Here is a 20,957-nt window from a genome sequence, read left to right on the forward strand (position 1 = left end):
CCATATGTGTGATGAACCCCATGTAATCTACCTTGTCACCCTTACAACTCTGTCCCTACCTTTCTCATTAATCACTGGCCAATTCCTTTTTTCTCCCAGCAATGTCTACTCTGTTACTCTCTCCGCTACCACCTTTTCATATCTATATCTTCCTTTCATCATACTTTATCTTTTCTCTCCTGTTCTTCTTCAGTTATAGGAGCCTCTTTTAGCCCTTCAGTTTTACAAACTTCTGACTAGTGTTGGTACTATGAAGATATCACCCAGTATGCTCTGTAAAGTGATTGACATTAGGAAAAGAATCCAACCATAGAAATCATGCTAAAACAGACATTGGAGCATGAGGCAGTCTTTCAACTTGATCCTGTCAAGAGCAGACTTTGAATAATAATAATAATAATGTTCATTTTTCCATGATAGCATGACTTAGATGAATGTTATTGTGACATTGTTTCACAGCTGGATGCCCTTGCCACTATCCTCTACCTGTTTTTGAAGTATAAGATTTCCTATTCCATATGACTTCAAAGGCACAGATAATTTGTTAAAAGGAGAAATGATAACATCATCATTCTTCATAGGTTGCGGCTTTCATAGAAGCAGGCCTAAATCTAATACACACAGGCACACATATATGTCATCATCATTTAACATCTCTTCCATGTCCGTATGAGTTGGATATTTTGACAGAATCTAAGGAGCTGGAGGACTGTTCCAGGTTCCAATGTCTCCTTTAGTATGGTTTCTACAGCTGGATGCCCTTCCTTAAAGCCAAAGCATTTTGGTGCCATTTTTCATGACACTAGTGAGGCTGTCAGTAGGAGGTAGTTTTATGCTAATTGTTGAGAGGTTAAAGTATGATAGAAGGACATGAAAACCGAATTGAAAATAGTGAGCTTGGCTTTTTTGCTAGCACCTGCATTTCTAGCATTCAATTCAGCTTCTTGTCTCCCTCTCATCACTCATGAATACAACCCTGAGGTACTTGACCATCTCTACTTGTCTCAGTGACATAGAGAGTGCACTGGCAAGACTTTCTTTAGAGGGCCAATGTCTCAGTCTTTGCAACACTTAAAATTTATTTTCTGTAAAAGCAATGTCTTTTCAAATTGCATTTGTTCACTAGAAAACATTTCAAAATATTTTAGTTCAGAACTACAAAATTAAGTTTAGTGCTTAGTCCATGTCAAAAGAAAATGTATTTGTTTTGTAGGATATAAAAAGTGAAACAGATATTCCAGAAAAAGACCTACTCCGAGCCATCCAATCTCTTGCTGTTGGTAAGATAGCCCAACGAGTCCTTCATAAAGATCCAAAGACTAAAGAAATTGGTAAGAAATTTTATTTGCTATTTTAATTTTAACTGTTTCCTACAAATGTGCACTCAATTAGTATTATTTTCAGTGATTATTACAGCATATTGCTTGTAAGAACTTCAACTTTATTTTGATATTCATGCTCAGTTGCTCATAGACCTATGTTTTGAGAACAGTTTTTGCATACCTGTTCTACATTTTTCTTATTTTTGTTTCACTCTTTGAAGAATTTAACTTTCACTAAGAAGTTTTATGGGTTAGAATGATACTATAGTATCAACAGGATAGAGAAAAATAGCACATGTGACCAAAAGGTAGTGAATCTTTTCTGGATATTCTTATTTTCAATATGTTTTTGTGTAACAGTAACACCATCCCAGATATGTGAACAGTACTCCAATACAGATCTTCAGTATTTTTTTATTTCTATGGACACTATGTAGAATAAAGTTAATTTCTAATTTCTGGTTGTGCCTAAAGTGTGTGTGTCTATGCTTTTTAACAGAAATATGCATTTTAGTGTAATGGATATAGATATTGTAGGGCTTCGTATTTTGTTTGGGAGTTTAGTTATGGATTGTTCATGAGAAGGCATGTTGTAAGACATTCATTAAAATGTGAAGTATTTATCTTGGCACTGTTGGAAGAGAAAAGGTTTCCAGGTCTCATTATAAGGTGTTGTCAAATTAATTATAATTTAATAGTATTGCTAAATTTTCCCCTATGCAAATCTTCCAAATTCAATACTGAATTTCTCGTGATTTGTCATTTTTTTTTTTTTTTGTTCCTTCTTCTTTCCAGATGAGTGGGGTTTCTTTTTCTTGACCAGATTCTTCATGTATGTTTATAAGTATTACTTTAGTGGGGTTTTTTATATGTATTCCAATCTGTTTTAGAAATGTACTTATTGATTTTAAAATATCTTAAGATATTTTAAAATCAATTATCCCAAGTTGATGATGCATTCTAGTAATTGCGTATTTCTGGCTTGTCACATTTATTTCTTATTTTATATCTTTTTCATTTTTATTTTAGAACCAGATCATGTCTTTACTGTTAATGACCAGTTTACATCTAAACTTTTTAGAGTTAAAATACAAACAGGTAAAATTCTCATTTTGACTTTAGTTGATTCTTCATTATATTAATTTCTGAGTTATACTAGTTTGACAAGTGATTTGATGAAATTGTATTCATTAAATTGTTGTAGAATCATTATAGCCTAAAGACATACATACACTATTGTATTAATTTTTACAATGTTATTTGTAACAATAATTGTTATTATTATCAGGTATGAAAACCTTATGTTGTATATCTATATGTTTGAATATCAATGACCAGGTTATAGGTCTACAAAATAACTCAGTAAAAGTGATTACTACAGTGTGTTCTAAAATCTATGATGATATTCCATGGTGTAATTTATTTATTTATATTATTTTGATTTTCTTTAACTTAGTGGCTGGCAATAAAGGAGAGGCTGAACCAGAGCGTAAAGAGACCCGGAATAAAGTTGATGAAGACCGAAAACATGAATATCCTTTCATTGTCAATTTTAAAATTCTTTTGCAATTTTAGATTTTTTTCTTTTGGTTTGAAGGGTCAGATTTAATATGAGCAGCTCTCAGAAGACACCCTCTGAAGCATAATACGCATAGGAGTGAAATAGTTATCTTCTTGTCTCAGTTCTTCTCAAAAGTTTTAATTATGCGAAAGAAAAATTCCCAATATTTAATAAGATGGAATTTTGACTGGCAAATTTTGTAATACATAGGTGTATGATTAAGAAGCTTGCCTCACAACTACTTTGTTCCATTGCATGACACCTTAGTCATGTCTTCTACTATAGCCATGGGTCAGCCAATACCTTGTGAATGAAATTTGGTAAATGCAAGCTGCATGGAATTTTGACACCCATCATACATCTTTCCAACCCACCCTCTCTCTAATATTTTGTTGCATGTAGCATAAGCAGAACCTTGTGACAGCAATTTCCTATTGACTGATAATGATAATAATGACAATACATTTCTCATACCATTAACCACCTCTACCCACCCTTATTTACCATTGACTGTCTTTACCCTTGCCTACCATTGACCACCTTCACTCTTAATATCTATTATTCTCCTCTCCACACTCTTGCGACCTTCACCCTGTAAACTTGATGGTACAAACATCATAAGATAGTTATGATTTTGTAGCATAACATTGGAAGGCTAACTTCCCTGGTGTTGGTGTTACAACATGCAGTGGGTGATAAGAAGGGCATCTATCTGCAGAAAGGAAACCAAGAGTTAAACCTAAACCAAGGCATCCAATGATCCATACAACCCATGCCAGCTCCAGACTTAAAGATAAGTACTGAGGTCACTATGGATCTTAAAGGTAATCTCCTAGCCTGGTCACAATCATAATCATGAAAACAACTTTAACTAGGAACATAGTTTATGGAGAAGTCATCTAAATAAATGTAAATTCTGTACAATGTATAAACTGTTTGCAAAATATGAAATAAAGTTTATAAAAGATATATCTGTAGTGATACAATAATAAGACTACTTAAGCCTTCAATGAGAAAAACAACCTAAATTTCAATGATTTACTCAATTAAAAAGCACATAATAAAGCATCTATTTTTCTGAAAATGAAAATAGAAGTGAAGTTTATAATTTTCTAATTCTTTCAAAGACTCTTTCTATCTTAAACTGAATATGCTTTTATATTAAAGATAGCATTTTATATGGACAATTTAACTTCCAAATTTTAACATCTTGCAAAGCAACAGGTATTGAACTAATTACTGTAATAATACCATAAGTTTCCTTGACCAACTCTATGATTGAAGCTGCAATTGTCAGGATCATGAAAGCCAGAAAAAAGCTACAACATAATGTATTAGTTGCAGAGGTTAGTTGTTTGATTACAAAATATACTTTTGATAAAAATAATATACACATGTAATTTTATGAATCTATAAAAACATGCAAGTAACTCAGAAGCAAAAGAGAATGTGCAAGGTAAAGAATAACAGCAAAACTATTCAAAGAAAATGAAGAAGAGCAACTAGTGAGTGGTAAAGAGGAAAATTTGAGTAGAAGTTTCAAGGGAGGAGAAATATCTATTGTTAGTTCATTCTATACGGTTTAAATAAGATTAAAGTGGAGTACATATTGCCCATTTATTATACTTTTTCTTTGTAATAACTAATTTTGCTTTCAAGTTTTTAGTTAATGATGACTAGGAACTAATGTATAAATTGTTTTGCTGTTGCTAATTGGCATTTACTGTGACACTATGATTCCAGTACTTTGTTTTTCTTTTCTCTTTTCTCTCATTTCTTTCACTCTTAGATTATAAAAATTACAATCAGTAATTTAACTATAATTTCTGCTAATTGATAATACAGCATGGATTATGGATATTAGGCCTCATTTGTTAAACCATAAGATTTTGGGAGAATCTTGGAATAAGGTTTGAATCAACTACCTTAAATGTCCTTGCTGTTCATCACTATTTTATTAATTGCTTCTTTCAAATCTGTTAAACATTGTTAGCACAGAGCTACTTATATTTATAAGCCATATATATTCAACCTCACTGAAATTAGGCCACTCCTTCCCTCTCCTTTGGAAATAAGATTAAACTGATAATTTGTGAGAAGTCAGAAAAACAGTGAAAATATTCAGTGTGATCCTCATACAAGCTGCTGAAAATAACTTGTGATTTGTCTAATTTCACAGTGAGAATGAATACATATAAATATTACACCATATACTTGTTCATATTTTGTTTTTATTTCAACGTTCTGTTTGGCAATTCACATCATAACTAAATCCTTTACTTGTATGAACACCAAAGCACAGTAATTCCTTAGTATTATCATCAAAGAAGCTTAATGGTTTAATGATAAGTTTATTAAGATTTCTTGAAATATACTAGAGAAGTATTTAGTTCCTCCAAATCTTATAACAGTGTTCTATTACATTTTATTTCATCTCTAGGTTTTATTCTAGTTTGGTTTCATTACCTATATTCTTGAATACTGTTCTGTTCTCTTTCTTTCTCTGTGAGTGTGTATTGTGGTACAAGGGAACTGTAATGTGGGGAATAAAATACAGTTCACATACCTCTCATTGTTAGCTGTCCAACTGTGTTATGTCCAAATACATGCCCTACCCATCTCACCTAATGTTAGCAGCTGCTACTACCAATCCCTGCTCACTCACTCACGTCCATTCACCACCACTGCCTCAGGTCGAAAGAAGATGATCCTAGTCTTGTTTCCTGTTCTGGTGGGGCCCCTCAACTGTTGATGTCACAGAGCCCTTCTGGTTCATCTCATGTAGGGATATGTCCCCCTGATCTCAAAGATCACCTTTTCACTTCACTCCATGTCAGAATCTGCCATCCACCTGGGTGGATGCCTCACACACTCTGATCCCTGCAGGGAGGGAACCTTGTTCTCTTCCTCTCCTCCACCTTTGTCGTCCAATGAAGCAACAATTCTGCGAACATCCAAGACATGACGCAGCATTCTATCCTCAGAAACATTATTTTTGGAATTAACAGCTGTTACTGTTCCTCTGTTCCACTAAGATGTGCAGCATGCCTTCAGGGGCTTGACCCAGATTTCATCTCCTACCTGCATGAAGGCAGGCCTACTCTATTCTGCAGGGCATTCTTATGGTTTACTCAGATGCTGCCATTCATATCTGAATATTACTCTGTGTGGTATGGCCTCTTTGGCCTGTCTTGATCAGGGTGATATGTTGTATCAGAATACTGCTCCCAGCGGTGAGATGCTTCCCCTTTCCACCATGGCCTTGATTGTGCAATGGTATCTATCAATGATCCTATTACCATTTGGCCTGTGAAGTGTGCACATTCTACTTATCAAGCTTTTCCTTCAATATATCCACACGAAATGCAGGGCTGTTGTCCATCAGCAATTTGTCCACAGGGGCTCCGCTCCAGGAATATCATTCAAGATACATACAATCATGTCTGCAGTGCTTGTCTTCATTTCCCTCCATATGGCCATCCAACAAGGTCCACAGTCAACCATCGAGAGATGCATCCCCTGCCGGTAGTGTGTCACATCCACTGCCAATTGTCTCCAGTTGTGCTCTGCTGAGATGTTTCCCTGCCTATGTACACCCAGAGCAGGGTCGATGGCTTGACACATTCCTTCCCCCACTTTGGCTCCTCTGTCTGCTTGTCTCTTGATGTGGCTCCACACTGCTTGAAACCACCCTGCAATTAGATAGTGATTCACTAGTCTCCCACATCTCGAGAATAGTTTTCACCTGTTGACACTGATACCTGGTTCCAAGATCTCATTCCTTCTTCAACACACCAATACACCTGTTTTATCTCTTTGAAGCTTGAGCCCCAGTGCAGCTCCTTCAATCATTGGCTCTGGTGACTCTTTAGATGACTTATGACTTCTGTGGCAGACACTGCAGTCTTGTCTGCCAAGATATTGTCTATATAGGAATTGGTGGTCTTGAGCATTATCACTCTGATCTTTGGCACAGAAATTAGCCTGTAACCCAACCTAATCAAACAGTGTGTCTGGCCCATATATCACATTACCTGTCACAGTTTCTTGCTCACGTGCTTTCAGTCAATTTTACATTTAAAGCATTGTGGAGCTTGATAGACCTTAATAGGAAACTAGGTTAATAAGAAGCTGATAGCTGAATATTTTCCTCTCACAAGTCAATTAAGTATTGGACTAACAGTTAAGGAATCACTGGTTCAGATGAAGGTTTCATAGTTTTGATGTAAGTTTCAGTGACCTAATGTACCTGACTTTAAGTCACCTTTGTCTTAAATTTTTCTGTGTTTGGTTGGTGAAATAAGTTTTAAGATATGCTGACTTCAAGTGAACAATCGTTGCCACACTTGTCATCTGTCTCCATTCATGCAGCATCTCACTGCAGACATAAGTCACCTTGCCACACATGTGGCATGATACATGGTCATTCATCTCTCGAAAGTTCAATCCTGGCCTGACTTTGTCCTTTGTTGGCTGCACCTCTGCCATTAGTAGTAGCACTTTGCTCATCACCTCCTCCTTTAATGGAATAAGGACACACTCCTTAATCCAACTCTCTACTTCTTCAAACTGTTATGTCCTTTCAAAGTTTGCTGGTAGCAGCTCACCCTGTTCTTTAGCATTAGGGACTTCGCTTTCTAGCACCACTCTGTCTACTGCTGACCATTGAACACCACCCAAAAATCTTTGTCCTCAATGGTGTAAGCAGTACTATTCCCTGTGGAGCTCTGCCCCCTCTCATGTTGCAGATGCCCTGCACCACCAAACAAAACTACATCTCCAAAGCGGTTGATCATGTCCATGCCCATCACCATGTCATTTCTGTCTACCACATGGTTGATCACAATTGCCTGCAGCCTCAGTATTGGAATTCACCATTGCTGTCTCCACTTTGCTGCTACCCTTAGATCTAATTTCACTGCTGTCAGCTGCCTGATCACTACTTGTCCCCTTTTTTTTTTTTGTCACCCTTGGGGTCACGAGAGACATTGTACAGCCTATATCCACAAAGGATTTGAGCTTTTCCCCCAACCAAGGCTTCAACTACTGGCAGCGAATGCACAAGCACCTTTACTTGCTCGATGGGGAAGTTTGAGAGGCAGCAACTTCCCCAACTTTCCCTGGCTGCAGTTTCAAGCTATATACCCAGTCTGTCTGCACTGGTAGCAAATGGATCCAGGCTTTGTCTCCATGCAGTCCCTTGCCATGTGTGGTCCCTGGCACTTGAAAAGCCAGCCCATGAACAGCTATTTTCTCCTCATTCTTTACTGGTCATTGCATTATGTAGCAGGCTTCGGCAGCTGTCATTGCCACTGCCTTCTGCCCGGTGTTTTGTGTTGACACACAGGCTTGGGCGATGAGCTTGCTCATTGCCATTTTCTCGCTGCCTGGCAATTGTTGCAGTCACATTGATATGTCGTCAGGAAAGCCATTTATGAAGGCCAATTGTGTTGCCTTCTCTAGACCTTCTCCGGTAAAACTGGATAGCATGGCCAGTCTCCAAACCTCCATGGCTCATTGACCTCCTCCTCTGTCCACCTAATCATTCCCAGCTTAGCAAATGTGGCATACTTTCCTTCTGTATAGGCTTCTCCCAAGCACTGCTTGATCTTTGCCATGCTTAGTTGATCTTCCTCATCCATCTTGAGGTAGTGCCAATGCACTTCATTCCAGATACAGGGCCATGAGACCTGCTATATATTGTTGATGCTTTGTAACCTAGCCACCTCCTTGATCTTATGGATCCAGGTGATCACATCTCCTTTGCCACAGAAAGGGGACAACAACAATGGACAAATATGCTTATATATGAGAGCCAAAATAGCTTGTGGTACAAGGAAACTGTAATGCAGGGAATAAAATACAGTTCACCTACCTCTCTTGTCCAGCTGTGTTAAGTCCAAAAAGTGCCCTACCCATCTCACCTAATGTTAGCAGCAGCTGCTTGCTCACTCCACTCACAACTGTTAACCACCACTACCCCAGGCTGAAAGAAGCTGACTCTGCTCTTGTTTCCCTCACCCTTCCTGTTCTGGTGGGGCCCCTTAACTGTTGACATTACAGCACTTTCCTTCCATTTCATCATGTGTGTGTGTGTATGTATATATATTCTCAGCCAGATGCATAGTGAGTGAATTTTAATTTTGTAGTGTTTTTTTTCTTTTCTTTTCTTCAAAAGTGTATTAAATGTCAAGTTTCATACTTGTATGCTTTTCTGTTAGTGCAAAATGATAAAACTGTTTTGTCATCAGATAATGCCTTTCTTAATCAGAGGATTGAGCAATTGTATAGTTCATTACACAAAAATTTCTGTCTTCAATTTTTATGCATTGTCTGAGCATTAGTGGTGCATCTGTGATAATATAATGGTAAACCCATAATCATTTCTTTGAATTCTTGCTTTCTTCAGGTGCTTGGTAATGCATTTGTTGCTTTCTTCAGATGCTTGGTAGTGCATTTGTAGATGGATTCTTACTTCCAATTATGTCTTAGTTGACACAGGCTAAAATCATTTACCTTCTAAAGGGCAAAAATAGACATGCTTTCAGTTAATTTTACATTTAAAGCATTGTGGAGCTTGATAGACCTTAATAGGAAACTAGGTTAATAAGAAGCTGATAGCTGAATATTTTCCTCTCACAAGTCAATTAAGTATTGGACTAACAGTTAAGGAATCACTGGTTCATATACTGTGATGAAGGTTTCATAGTTTTGATGTAAGTTTCAGTGACCTAATGTACCTGACTTTAAGTCACCTTTGTCTTAAATTTTTCTGTGTTTGGTTGGTGAAATAAGTTTTAATATTTTTTTAAACATTTACCTTGGGTAAATTTTAAGTATTTTTGAACATTTACCGTGGGTCAATGATAGTGGTTTATATGACTTCTTTATGCATAGCTTATCTTCCATCCATTGAACCCTTTAGTGTTCAGATTAATCTGTCAAATTTAATGCTTATTTGTTCACATTATTTTGAATTATTCAGGTTCAAGAAGGGTGTCCACAATATTTGCTTGTAACTTTGTTAATTTTTTTATGTACAAATTTGAAATTTTGTCAGTGAGTGTTTATATACTAGTGGATTATAGTTATGTAAATTTAGCTGATCTTGCTGATTAAATTTGACTTTTATGGGCAGGTAAATTTAATTAACAGGTGTAAAAGCCATAACATTATGGAGAAACACTAAAATTGAAATTCTTAATGCATCTTACCTGTTTAATTTGTTACTAAAATTATCCCAGATGTCAACCACCAACAATTTTGACACTTTTCAAGATGAGGTACATTAATCTGAATTAATCAAAATACTCTTTCTCTATATTTCATTCAAACATTTTCTTTGAAATTGAAGTATAAAACTCTTTTACAAGTCAATATACCATTGGTTATGTACTCTTATACTATTTAATGAGTATATTTACATAACAGAATGCATCAGATATAAAAAGCTCATTAACAGGTGAGGCAAAGGTGAATACAGGTGTGTAACATACTGAAAATTAATATGTATTTCTTACTTTCACATATTATTTGTAATAAAATTGAAGGAAAGTATGATAGTATTACTATCAAACAACAAAATATAGTTATACCATATTTCTATCGTGAAACTGTCCAAAGCACCCTTTATGCAAGGGTACTTTGCAAAATGAACACATATATGAGGTCTTGACCTGATATCCTTTCACAGTTTTTCCTTTTTGCTGCAAACACAGTCTGCAAACTTTTTTACCTTTGATTTCATCATCATTTAGCGTCCGCTTTCCATGGGTTGATTTTTTTCCAATTTATGGAAGTCAATATTTTCTCTGTTGACATCCACCTCTGTTAATTTTGTTTTTCTCCCAGTTCTGTGCTTTCTGGAAGAAAAACCCTCACATAACTGAGAAGTGATATCAACCTGAAATTTCAAATGGTTGTAGTTCTTTGGTGGCAGAGGTACCTTGTGGCTTTTTACATAAACAGTATATGAATTAGCTATAGTTAGACATAAAGCTGGAGATTTATGGATCACCATACCTTATATGAAGATTTCAGTAGTTCCACAGTCGAGGAAGCTGATAGATACCAAACATAATTTTCGCAATATCAGTTGGCTGCCATAGTTGAGCATTTGTTTCCTCTGTGACAGCTTCAAAAAAACTTTTCAGTAAAAATAAAAAATAAATAGTCCAATGGTTGAGCATCAGGAGGTAGACTGTATTATGAACTAGTATTTTCTGTGAAATCTGGAATTGTGGTTGATGTAGTAACCTTCAACCATGTTGCCAAAATCTTTTCAATATCATTTTCATTACTTTCATCATCAAAATTTTCCTCGTCCGACAAAGTTTCATAAATGTCAATATGATTTGTTTGAAGACAAATCACTGTAGTTTTTCTTTGTTTTGTATATCGTCTTTCACGTTGGAGTTGCTGATGCAAAATCGTTAAAAACTAAGATATATACTTCGCTTCAAACGTTGAAAAAAAACAAGAAGTCTCAAAAATTTCACCATATTGTCTCAAACCTATGAGAATTCAGCAATGTGATTTGTTTGTTTATTTTTTTTTTTAGCGATTTCTTAGAGAAATCAGATTTGGCTGGTTCAAACAAATAAAGGGGAATAATTTTCAGTCATTCTAAACACTAATGGGTTAAATTAAAGCAACCCATTCAGGAAGATAAAATATGAATTATTTTTCGTTTCTAGCACTTGAAAGAAAGAAAAATTATTTTCTAAAATCAAATTGCATGTTTTTTTTAATACTTATAAAATAGGATGTTTTCTATGCTAGCTACTGGATGATTATGCTAGTATCTGATTTTGAATATATTTTCTAAATAACGTTATTAGGTCACTGAACAACTAAAAGCTCGATTTCTACCTAGTCCAGTGGTCATTAAAAAACGCATTGAAGGCTTGATAGAGCGAGAATATTTGGCTAGAACACCTGAAGACAGGTATGTTTAACTATACTCATTTGGTTTGAAATACTGAAACAAAGCGTTGAATTTATATTTGATTGGTTTTTCATTTATTAATTAGTTAGTTAGTTTACCTCCCACAATTATTGCAATACCATAGCTTAAAAGGAAACAGAAGAATTGCTTTCAAATGCCCAAAATACTAATTGTACTGGTATATCTTAGATTAAATGTAGTCTTTCTGTTTTGGATTGAGAAAAGAAGCTTCAGCAAGCATATGCTTTCAGAATTTTGGTGAACCTTAAGAGTCAATGCACAGAAAGCGAAAGTCTTTTTCATTGAATACTTTTGTACTGAAAAACTTTCGTAATTGCATACTTTCAATCTCAAACAAACATAAACACCTTGGTTCACCCCCACCCCCGTTTTTATTTTTAATCATGACTTCCATATTCATAATGATAAATAAAAGATGAAGAAATGGAAAAGAAATAAATAGTAATCATTGCTGCTTGTTTTATTCCATAAAACAACAATGAAAAATATTTATGAACTTACCATTTCACCAATCTACTACTCCAACATTTGTGATACTAGTACTTCCAAAAGGTTGTCTGTCTGATTGGCAAAAGCCTACAGATATATTGTCTCCTTTCTGTGTATTCAACTAGCTAGCTTGTTGCAGACATATAATCTGCTGAGTACGAACATTTCTTCCTTGCTGAGATGTTCTTGGAGATGTTGACTTACAAATGTGCATAAACTCTGGGCACATACAAAATGAAGTTATTGCATACTGGTGAGATTAATGTTGTTGATGTTCTGCTTAAACATCATCAGTAAAAACAGGGCAAGGAAACTAAATCCTCTTCTCTAAAATACTAACTTCCTTCTAGATTATTTTAAGGCTTATTTTTCTGTCTAGATCTTTCTAATTTCTGCCTGAATTATGTATTCAAGAACAATTATCTTATGCAAGACCCCCATATTATTTGAAAGTTATTTCCTATACATTGTATCATAGCTTCCTTAATAAACTTTAAAATATTCTATGTAAGGATTTGAATGTTTTAAACTCATCATTTCTGTTGTTGCCTCTGAGCCCCAATTCTTTTTAGTATTAGTCATACAAAATATTTTATAGAGCAATAAAAGATCTGTAATATTACTGTAAATCAGTGGTTCTTAAACTGAGCAATGTTTATACCAGGTGTAATACATAATTTTTAAACAAATTATTCAAAAAGCTTTGCCAGGTTTAGAGTGCATATGACATTGTGTTATCAATATTCCTATCATTGGAAGTAGCTGTTGTTAACATTTCCTTCTTCGGGTCTAGTTAAAAAATTATTCTACTATTATTCAGCATAATAGTAACAGTTAGCTAAACATTGAATAAAAGGATACTTGAAACTAATTGTCAAATACTGAACTTATTTAAAAATAAGCAAAATCTTATCAAACACAAGACAAACCAGAGTTTCATTATATAAGTCCTTGCCCTCTTTGGTAATTTCCATAAAAAATTAACAAAGGGAACTAGTCCACACATATACTTGAAAAGAGGCACATGCTATTTACTTAAAATTGTCTGCATTGTTTCTTTTTTCATGCAAAATCTGGGAGTGGGACTTGTGAAACAATTCTATTCATTAGAAAGCAGGCACTAAGCTATAAAAGGTTGAGAACCACTGCTTTACACAGTAGATTAGGAGGAATGATATACTATAATTTTAGCTATACAGAGGGTGAGTTATTATCTACAATGTGCAAAGTTTTTTTCTACTTGCATGCACATAACTAGATGCATTTCCCCTTGAATCACTATGGTTCCATTGCTTTCTATTTGCTCCAATGAAGAGCAGTGTTCAATGATCATTTTTCAGGAACAGTTTGATGTATTGGTGAATAGTTAAGGGTTGGAGAGTATAATGGTTGAAGTTGTAGTTGAAAAAATATTAGTTGACATAGAGGACTGGAAGCCATTGGAATACTGGAAAAAGATTGCCAGTATCTTGATGATTCACAATAAGGTATCAAAATGACTGCTGCTTAATGCTGTGAACACTATAAAAGCTTCAATGGAGACAACAAAGCCATACATAGCCAGTGGAAAGGGACACACCAGGTGTTGTGACTGTTCACATACTGGAATTCCTCACCACATCTTTGAACAAAGATTTACACTCAGTTCAGGCAGCTATGTGAAGCTACTGGAAGGCCATATGTGTGGCAGCAGGATTCAGCACCTTGCCATGCCTCCAGAAAAAGTCAGTAAAAGAATTTCTTCAACTTCACCAGCTCCAGTTTCTAGCCTCCTTCCCTCAATTGTAATCCCATGGATTGCTAAGTGTGCGGCATGATTGAGAAAGACACCAACTGCTCTGCTTGGAAGGCCAAGCTGGTTGCCATGGTGGTGTTCCAAGATCTTCCAGGAATGCATACACAAGGCTCCAGAATCATTTTGAGGCTGTTGTGGAAGCTGAAGGCAGCTACTTTGAGTAAACTGTTATCTCCCAGCCTTAATCTAGTTGATATTTTTTGTGTATTTTTAAATGCTTTTATTTTTTATGGAAACTCATATTTAGACCAAAACATCCTATATTAGAGGCTGGAGTCTACTGTATAGGAATGGTTTTTAGCCACTGAACTGGCATACAAGTTTCACATATCAATTAAAAACAAGTAACTGTTAATAAAAAGCTTCAATGGAGACAACAAAGCCATACATAGCCAGTGGAAAGGGACACACCAGGTGTTGTGACTGTTCACATACTGGAATTCCTCACCACATCTTTGAACAGTGGCTAAAAACCATTCCTATACAGTAGACTCCAGCCTCTAATATAGGATGTTTTGGTCTAAATATGAGTTTCCATAAAAACTTTCCCAACAGACTTGGCTACATTTAAATGTAATAATTTAACATATCAAGTTGAAACAATCACCTTAGTGAATAGGAGACCACATCTAGTGATGTACATACAACATATTTTCCTAGTGATAATGAGGAAGTAAGTGCATTGCAGATTGACAGACCTTCAACTAAAATAAGGCATGAATGCTTGGTTGTACAGGCATGAATATTTGATTTTTGTTAAACTGACCAATTTATAAATATTGTATTTTGATCTTCAGTTTTATTTTCTATAGCTAACATTAGCTATTTATAATCCATGGTTTTTCTATTTCAGAAAAATGTATACATATCTTGCATAATGAGTTGTCACCTAGCCAGCAGCTACAAGTCAACATCCAGTGTTTTATGCCATTTAATGTGATTGTATATAGATATAAATAATAATAAAAAAGTCAATAATTGCACCATTACATGCTGTTATGATCCAACGATGCATTCTTTATGCTATCTGAGCAATTGTCTTTAAACTATTGGCAGTATGTTTTATGGTTAAAAAACAACAACTAAATAAGCTAACTATTCAAATTGACCTTGCTGAAGATTCTGGTGAGATTCTAAAATGATCAACTCTCAATAGCTCTTAATTTCTTTTCAGCTGCTCTTACTTTTTTTGGTTGGGATAGACATTTGCAAAAATAGGCAATATTTGCTGAGAAGCAAGGAAATTCTAATTTGCCTGCTTATTTAAATATCAAAAATGTCCAACTATGTCTGGAAGTATTTTTTAAAAAAAAGGTTATATTAAAATTGAGTTAGGATCTTTTTCTTTTTATTTAATTTTTGTTTATATTACATTGCCAAATACCCAGATTAAATTTTATTTTAATATGTTTGCTTGTAATATTGCTTTGTCCTTCATATAAATTTGATTTGCGTGTATCTGAGTTTTATTCTATTTTTATAGCCTATATACATATATACATGTATGTATGTATATGTGTGTGTGTGTTGTGTGTGTGTGTGTGTGAATAAATGTTATATTTATTCCCTTTTCCATACTGAAACAATTCTGGAAAGCCATTATATGTAGGTTCTCATTTCTTCATGGTCAGAACTGCCAAAATTATTTTGATTTTGTCATGTCATAGAATGGATTCAACATTTTGCTTCTATCTCTCAAAAACTGCTCTGCCAATGACCAGATATTCCTTGTATTATAATTTAATTTGCATCTATGCTATAGAACTACCAGCTCCTCTAATTATGTTTATTGGAAGCTTGTAGTATTTGTAAATATATCAAAATTGCAAACTTTAATCAAGGACCCTTTTTTTCTTCGGTAGTTTTAAAAAGACTTTCTTATCAAACCAAAAATAAGGGTGGGATGGAATAAAAAAAAAGTTACCAACCCTAATTTTAAAAATTTAATAAAATGTTTATGATTATTGGCTTTGTACTGTTATTAATTTTTTTCTTTTTGTATTTTTTGTGGGGTGGGGGAGAGTTTTTTTTTTTAATCAATATTTGATTTATATAAATCATTTTTCATATGTTCTGAAATATGAATAACTAGTTGCCAAGAAAAACAGTATATCATTTTTTTTAAGTCTGAATTAACACACTTAATTATTTTGTTAAGTATATTGCCTATTAAAATGAGACTCCCTATATAATACAATATTTAATAAAGACAAACACAAAATAATTTACTGCTTATTTTGGCCAATCTTTGTGATACACCGTTGGTAGTACTTTCACTTTTGAAGTTAGTCCTCAGTGTAATTGCAAATACCATGACCTGTATCTGCAAATTGTTTCGTAAATATCAGAAAATGTACAAACAATTTAATGTGGGGAAAGAACTACCGTTACCGGTGACTGGATTAAAAACAAAATTCATAATTTAAAATGTTCGTTAATGTTTCTAATTACAAGCTAAAACTATTCCATTATTGTTTGTGAAATCTAGTAATGGATTAACACCCAATGTCAAGACTGATTTCTAGTCCTGTGCCTTAAATTCCATGCAGTTTGTAACAATGATATCCAAATAGATAAGTGATTTTTCAAACTGGGTAGGGCTAATGTATTAAAAATGATTCTTGAGTAATAAATTAAAATCCTAATGTCTCTTTCTTTTTTTAAACTTACTTTACTATAAATATTGTAAAAGGAAAAAAATAAATAAATACATTCAGGAGAAAAAGGTGTTTGTCTTTCTAATGTGAACAACACAGTCTTAGTATGAAGTGTGTTTATTTTGAGGAGTATTTATAATTACTGCACAATAAGAAATGTTAGCTATAAATAAATAAATTTATCCATTATCAACCAGGCAGTATTGTCCTGACATTTGAAAGGCAGTGGTGCAGAGGTTTTATTTCTTCTTTAAATTATTAAATCAGCTGAAGATCAATTTGTATCACTTGCCAATGCGTTGTACTACCCACTCTTGTTGACAAAGGGGACACCTGTTGTTCTGTTTCACCCATAATGACATGCAGCAGTTATGAAAAGAGTGATTGCACTCACCCCATACCACTGGAAAAGAAAAATAACATTTCTTAGAAACATTTAATACATATGTGGCTCATAAGAATTTTGTTTTGTTAGCTGTATTTACACTATTCTAGTTTTAATAAATTCTTTGCAATATTAATTCAGCAGGGGTTTTTTTTCCCCCTTATGATGTGAAAACACTTGAGATTTTAAAATAGCCAGTGAACTATAGAGTGCATCTACTTCTATAAATATTCATATAGCTTTCTTCAAAATGCATGTATACAACACTATGACTGTAAACAATGCTGATAATATGGTAGCAAGCTAACAAAAAAAAAAAAAACAATTATGCAATCAAATTTATTCCCTCAACATAGCAATTACATTACAGTAACAAGAAATTTACCAATCTTTGAAATATTTTGGAAACTAATGGTTGTGGAGCTAGGCACTGTAGAGGTTCTTACTAGGTTTCCAAGGCCCCTATCTATATTTTTTTTTTAAGATGAGGAAAGATCGGAGCAGTTGTTGGAATGAGTTTTATCTTTCATTGGGAGGATAAACAGGTGAAATACAATCAATAGACATGTATAAAGAAGTGACACATCCGAAATCAAATCCATGCTACAGAGACAATGAAAGCACAGAGGAATTGTGAGAATGGTACTGTAAATTTTGTGTGTTTTGAGTGAAAAGAAATGGAGATAGGAGTCAGTAAGCTTGTAGCAGACAAAGATGGATGTTGAAATTTATGATGATGGAGATACTGAGAACACTAACAGAATTATGTGTGGGTAAATTCCAAGACAGTGAAAGGAGTGAACAAAATAGATAAAGCTTGAGCTTGTGTTTGGTGAGGGTGGTTGCATTGAGATAGTCAATATAACAGTCATTACATTGACTATATAGGCTACACTGAAGGGCAAATCTTCCCAGTGAATTGGTCAGATTCTACGAGATTGGCATAATTGGGATTTATTCTTGTTTCCACAACTGATTTAACTGTAAAATTCCCCTTGAAAGAAAAGCAATGAAGGATGTACTTGACTAAGCCGAGGAGTGCAGTAATGCTGGGTAGAGGGTGATGGTCTAGGAAGTGTCTTAGGGTTAACAGGCTACAATTGTAGAGAAAGACTACAGCTATTTTGTCTATAGTGAAAAGGGAGTTTGGATTCAAAAGAGAATGAGTTGGCTGGTGTCTTTAATGTATGAGAGTAAGACAGCAATGAGAGGTGATAATATTTTGTCATGGTACTATGATAAAAGTTGTGTAGGGTAGTTACAGGTGGAGATAATAGGGTAACCAGGATTGTCTGGTTTGTGAATTCTGAGGACAAAATAGATAGTGGGGCTTTGGGACGAGGTAAGTTCAGGAACAGTGGTGGACACTTGTTTCTGATAGTGGTTCATGAGATCTTTTGGTATTTGCTGTAGAATCAAGAGTTGCAGAGTGCTTTTTGTCTGTATAGGTTAGATTGCCAAACTACAATAGCTCCCTCTTCATCAGCCAGTTTGACAATAATATCTCTTGTTAATTTCTCTACTGTCAGCTTTTTCCTGAAGAAGGATTTGTTCAAAACATTGGATTTTCTACTTCTCACTGCAAGTTCACTGCTCTCTTTTTATTGATCTTAATAAACAGCAGCTGCAGACCAACACCAGTCTCTTTGGAGTTTGATTATATATGTGGACACATACACATGTATATGGGCTTAGATTGCACTCTTGTAACCTGTACACACCCTCACTGATTTCTCCTGTCACTACATCCTCTTAGATATGTTACCTACATGCCTGCATCATCTCATCTCGATTCCATGGATCAATTTACCCACCTATTTAAAATATAGAAAAGCACTGCATCTCCTCTATCATCTCACTGCCATTACCACTTTACTCTCGCTAGTTCCTTGACACTACTTTTTTCTTTCCATCCTATTACCTACTCTCCTAAAATCTCTCCCCTGTCACCCACTCTCAAAAATAAACCTCCAATAAGAACTGTCTTGAACTCTGACAAACTCCATTCAATACTGGTATAATAGATGACATTACTTTGTCCCCTTCTCAACTTCACCCTTATCCCCGACAATACTATTCTCTCCATTACCATCTGCTCACAAATTTGTTCTATCAAATCATGGTGCCCCTCTTACATTTAGCAAGTTTAACCAGGCTTGTAATTTATTCATGAGGTAACAACAGAGGGATCGTTAGTTTTGCTGCTGACAAAGCACCCTCTACCTGAAGGTAAAAGTGCACCCAATAACTCTGTAAAGTGGTAGAAAAGCATCCAGCTACAGAAACTATACTAAGGCATTAGAGCAAGATATAGTCTTGTCTATTGAATTCTGTTGGACTGTCCTATCTAAGCAAGCATGGAAAATGGACATATAAAGATGACGATATATGTCTTGGATCATCCCATAAATGTTTTTGTTTTTTTTTCAACTGCATCAACTTGCAATAAAAGGTTACCTTAAACTTATTCTTTGTACAAGTTTTGAAGAGTGCCGTTCGATTTTAACAGTTATTTTTTCAAAGCTATAATGGAAGTGACAAAGGAGCATATTCGGCATGTTTTGCTTTATGAGTTCAACAGAAAGTGCAAGGGATATTAATGCATTATATTGGGATCAGACAATAAGCATAAGCCAGTGTCAACAGTGGTTCCAGAAATTCTGAGCTGGGAGCTACAGCCTAGAAGACGAGGCTAGTCCTAGGGATAGAATTAAATTAGATGAGAAGCAGTTTGGTTTTGTTCCAGGGAGAAGTACCACAGATGTCATCTTCATAGTGAGAAAGTTGCAAGTATTTGGCCAAAAGCAAGCCATTGTACTTAGCCTTCATTGACCTAGTGAAAGATTTCAACAGGGTTCCCCACTCTCTTATTTGATAGTATCTAAGGAAGCTAGGAGTAGAGGAGTGGCTTCTTAGAGTGGTTAGGCCATGTACAGTGATGCTGTCACTAAGGTGAGAGTTGGACTTGAATACAACCAGCGATTAGTTCTTAGTCCACTCTTTTTTTTAGCGTAGTTCTCCCAGCCATAACAGATGAATTCAAAACTGGATGCCCACGGGAACTACTAGATGCTGATGATCTTGCTCTTATTGCAGAATTGGAGAAGTTCCGGGTTTGGAAGCAAAACCTGGAATCAAAAGGCCTTAAAGTTAACTTAGCTAAGACTAAAGTTGTTGTTAGCAAGATAGGAGATAAGACTCATTCCGGTTGGCAAATGGCCCTATTCAATATGTAGGAAAAGAGTGGGATTTAATTCCATTTGCTGCACCAAGTGTAAGCTAAGATACATAAGAAATGCAGTCGAATTGTGGTAATATTATGAGATAAAGTTGCTTTCATGTGTGGCAGATGCGCAGTAATATATATATATAAATAAATAAATATATATATATATATATATATATATACAGTGGAGGGAAATAAATATTCGTATATGTCAAAATTATTTATTTAGTTAATTTCTAATGAGAATAAATGGGATATACCAATACTATATTTGCATACATGCATAAACTAAGAATATGCAAAGAAGATATAAAAAAATCAAGAACTGTTGAAAAAAAGAATATATATATATGTATAATATGTATATTATGTATATATTATATTATGTATATATATGTATATGTATATATGTATATATATGTATATATATATATATATATGTATATATATATATATATATATGTATATATATATATATATATTATGTATAATATATATATATATATGTATATATATATATATATATATGTATATATATGTATATGTATATATAT

At 34.6% G+C, this 20,957-nt stretch overlaps 2 protein-coding genes across 2 annotated transcripts in view; one reads left to right on the forward strand and one right to left on the reverse strand.

Moving 5' to 3' along the window:
- Nucleotides 1–15,274, forward strand: part of LOC115222337 (cullin-3-A) — a 30,257-nt gene extending 14,983 nt beyond the window's left edge. The window contains exons 4-9 of the mRNA XM_036511250.1: nt 1,214–1,331; nt 2,352–2,420; nt 2,779–2,854; nt 4,160–4,229; nt 11,724–11,830; nt 14,989–15,274. Coding sequence (XP_036367143.1) covers nt 1,214–1,331; nt 2,352–2,420; nt 2,779–2,854; nt 4,160–4,229; nt 11,724–11,830; nt 14,989–15,013 — 465 coding nt within the window. The 3' untranslated portion in view covers nt 15,014–15,274. The remainder of the gene's footprint in view (nt 1–1,213; nt 1,332–2,351; nt 2,421–2,778; nt 2,855–4,159; nt 4,230–11,723; nt 11,831–14,988) is intronic.
- Nucleotides 15,275–16,893: 1,619 nt separating this feature from the next.
- The window catches only part of LOC115222294 (RING-box protein 2), a 29,329-nt gene continuing 25,265 nt past the window's right edge, over nt 16,894–20,957 (reverse strand). Inside the window, exon 2 of the mRNA XM_029792469.2 lies at nt 16,894–17,195. Coding sequence (XP_029648329.2) covers nt 17,077–17,195 — 119 coding nt within the window. The 3' untranslated portion in view covers nt 16,894–17,076. The remainder of the gene's footprint in view (nt 17,196–20,957) is intronic.

Source organism: Octopus sinensis, linkage group LG19 (genome assembly GCF_006345805.1).
Source record: "Octopus sinensis linkage group LG19, ASM634580v1, whole genome shotgun sequence".
Lineage (NCBI taxonomy): Eukaryota > Metazoa > Mollusca > Cephalopoda > Octopoda > Octopodidae > Octopus > Octopus sinensis.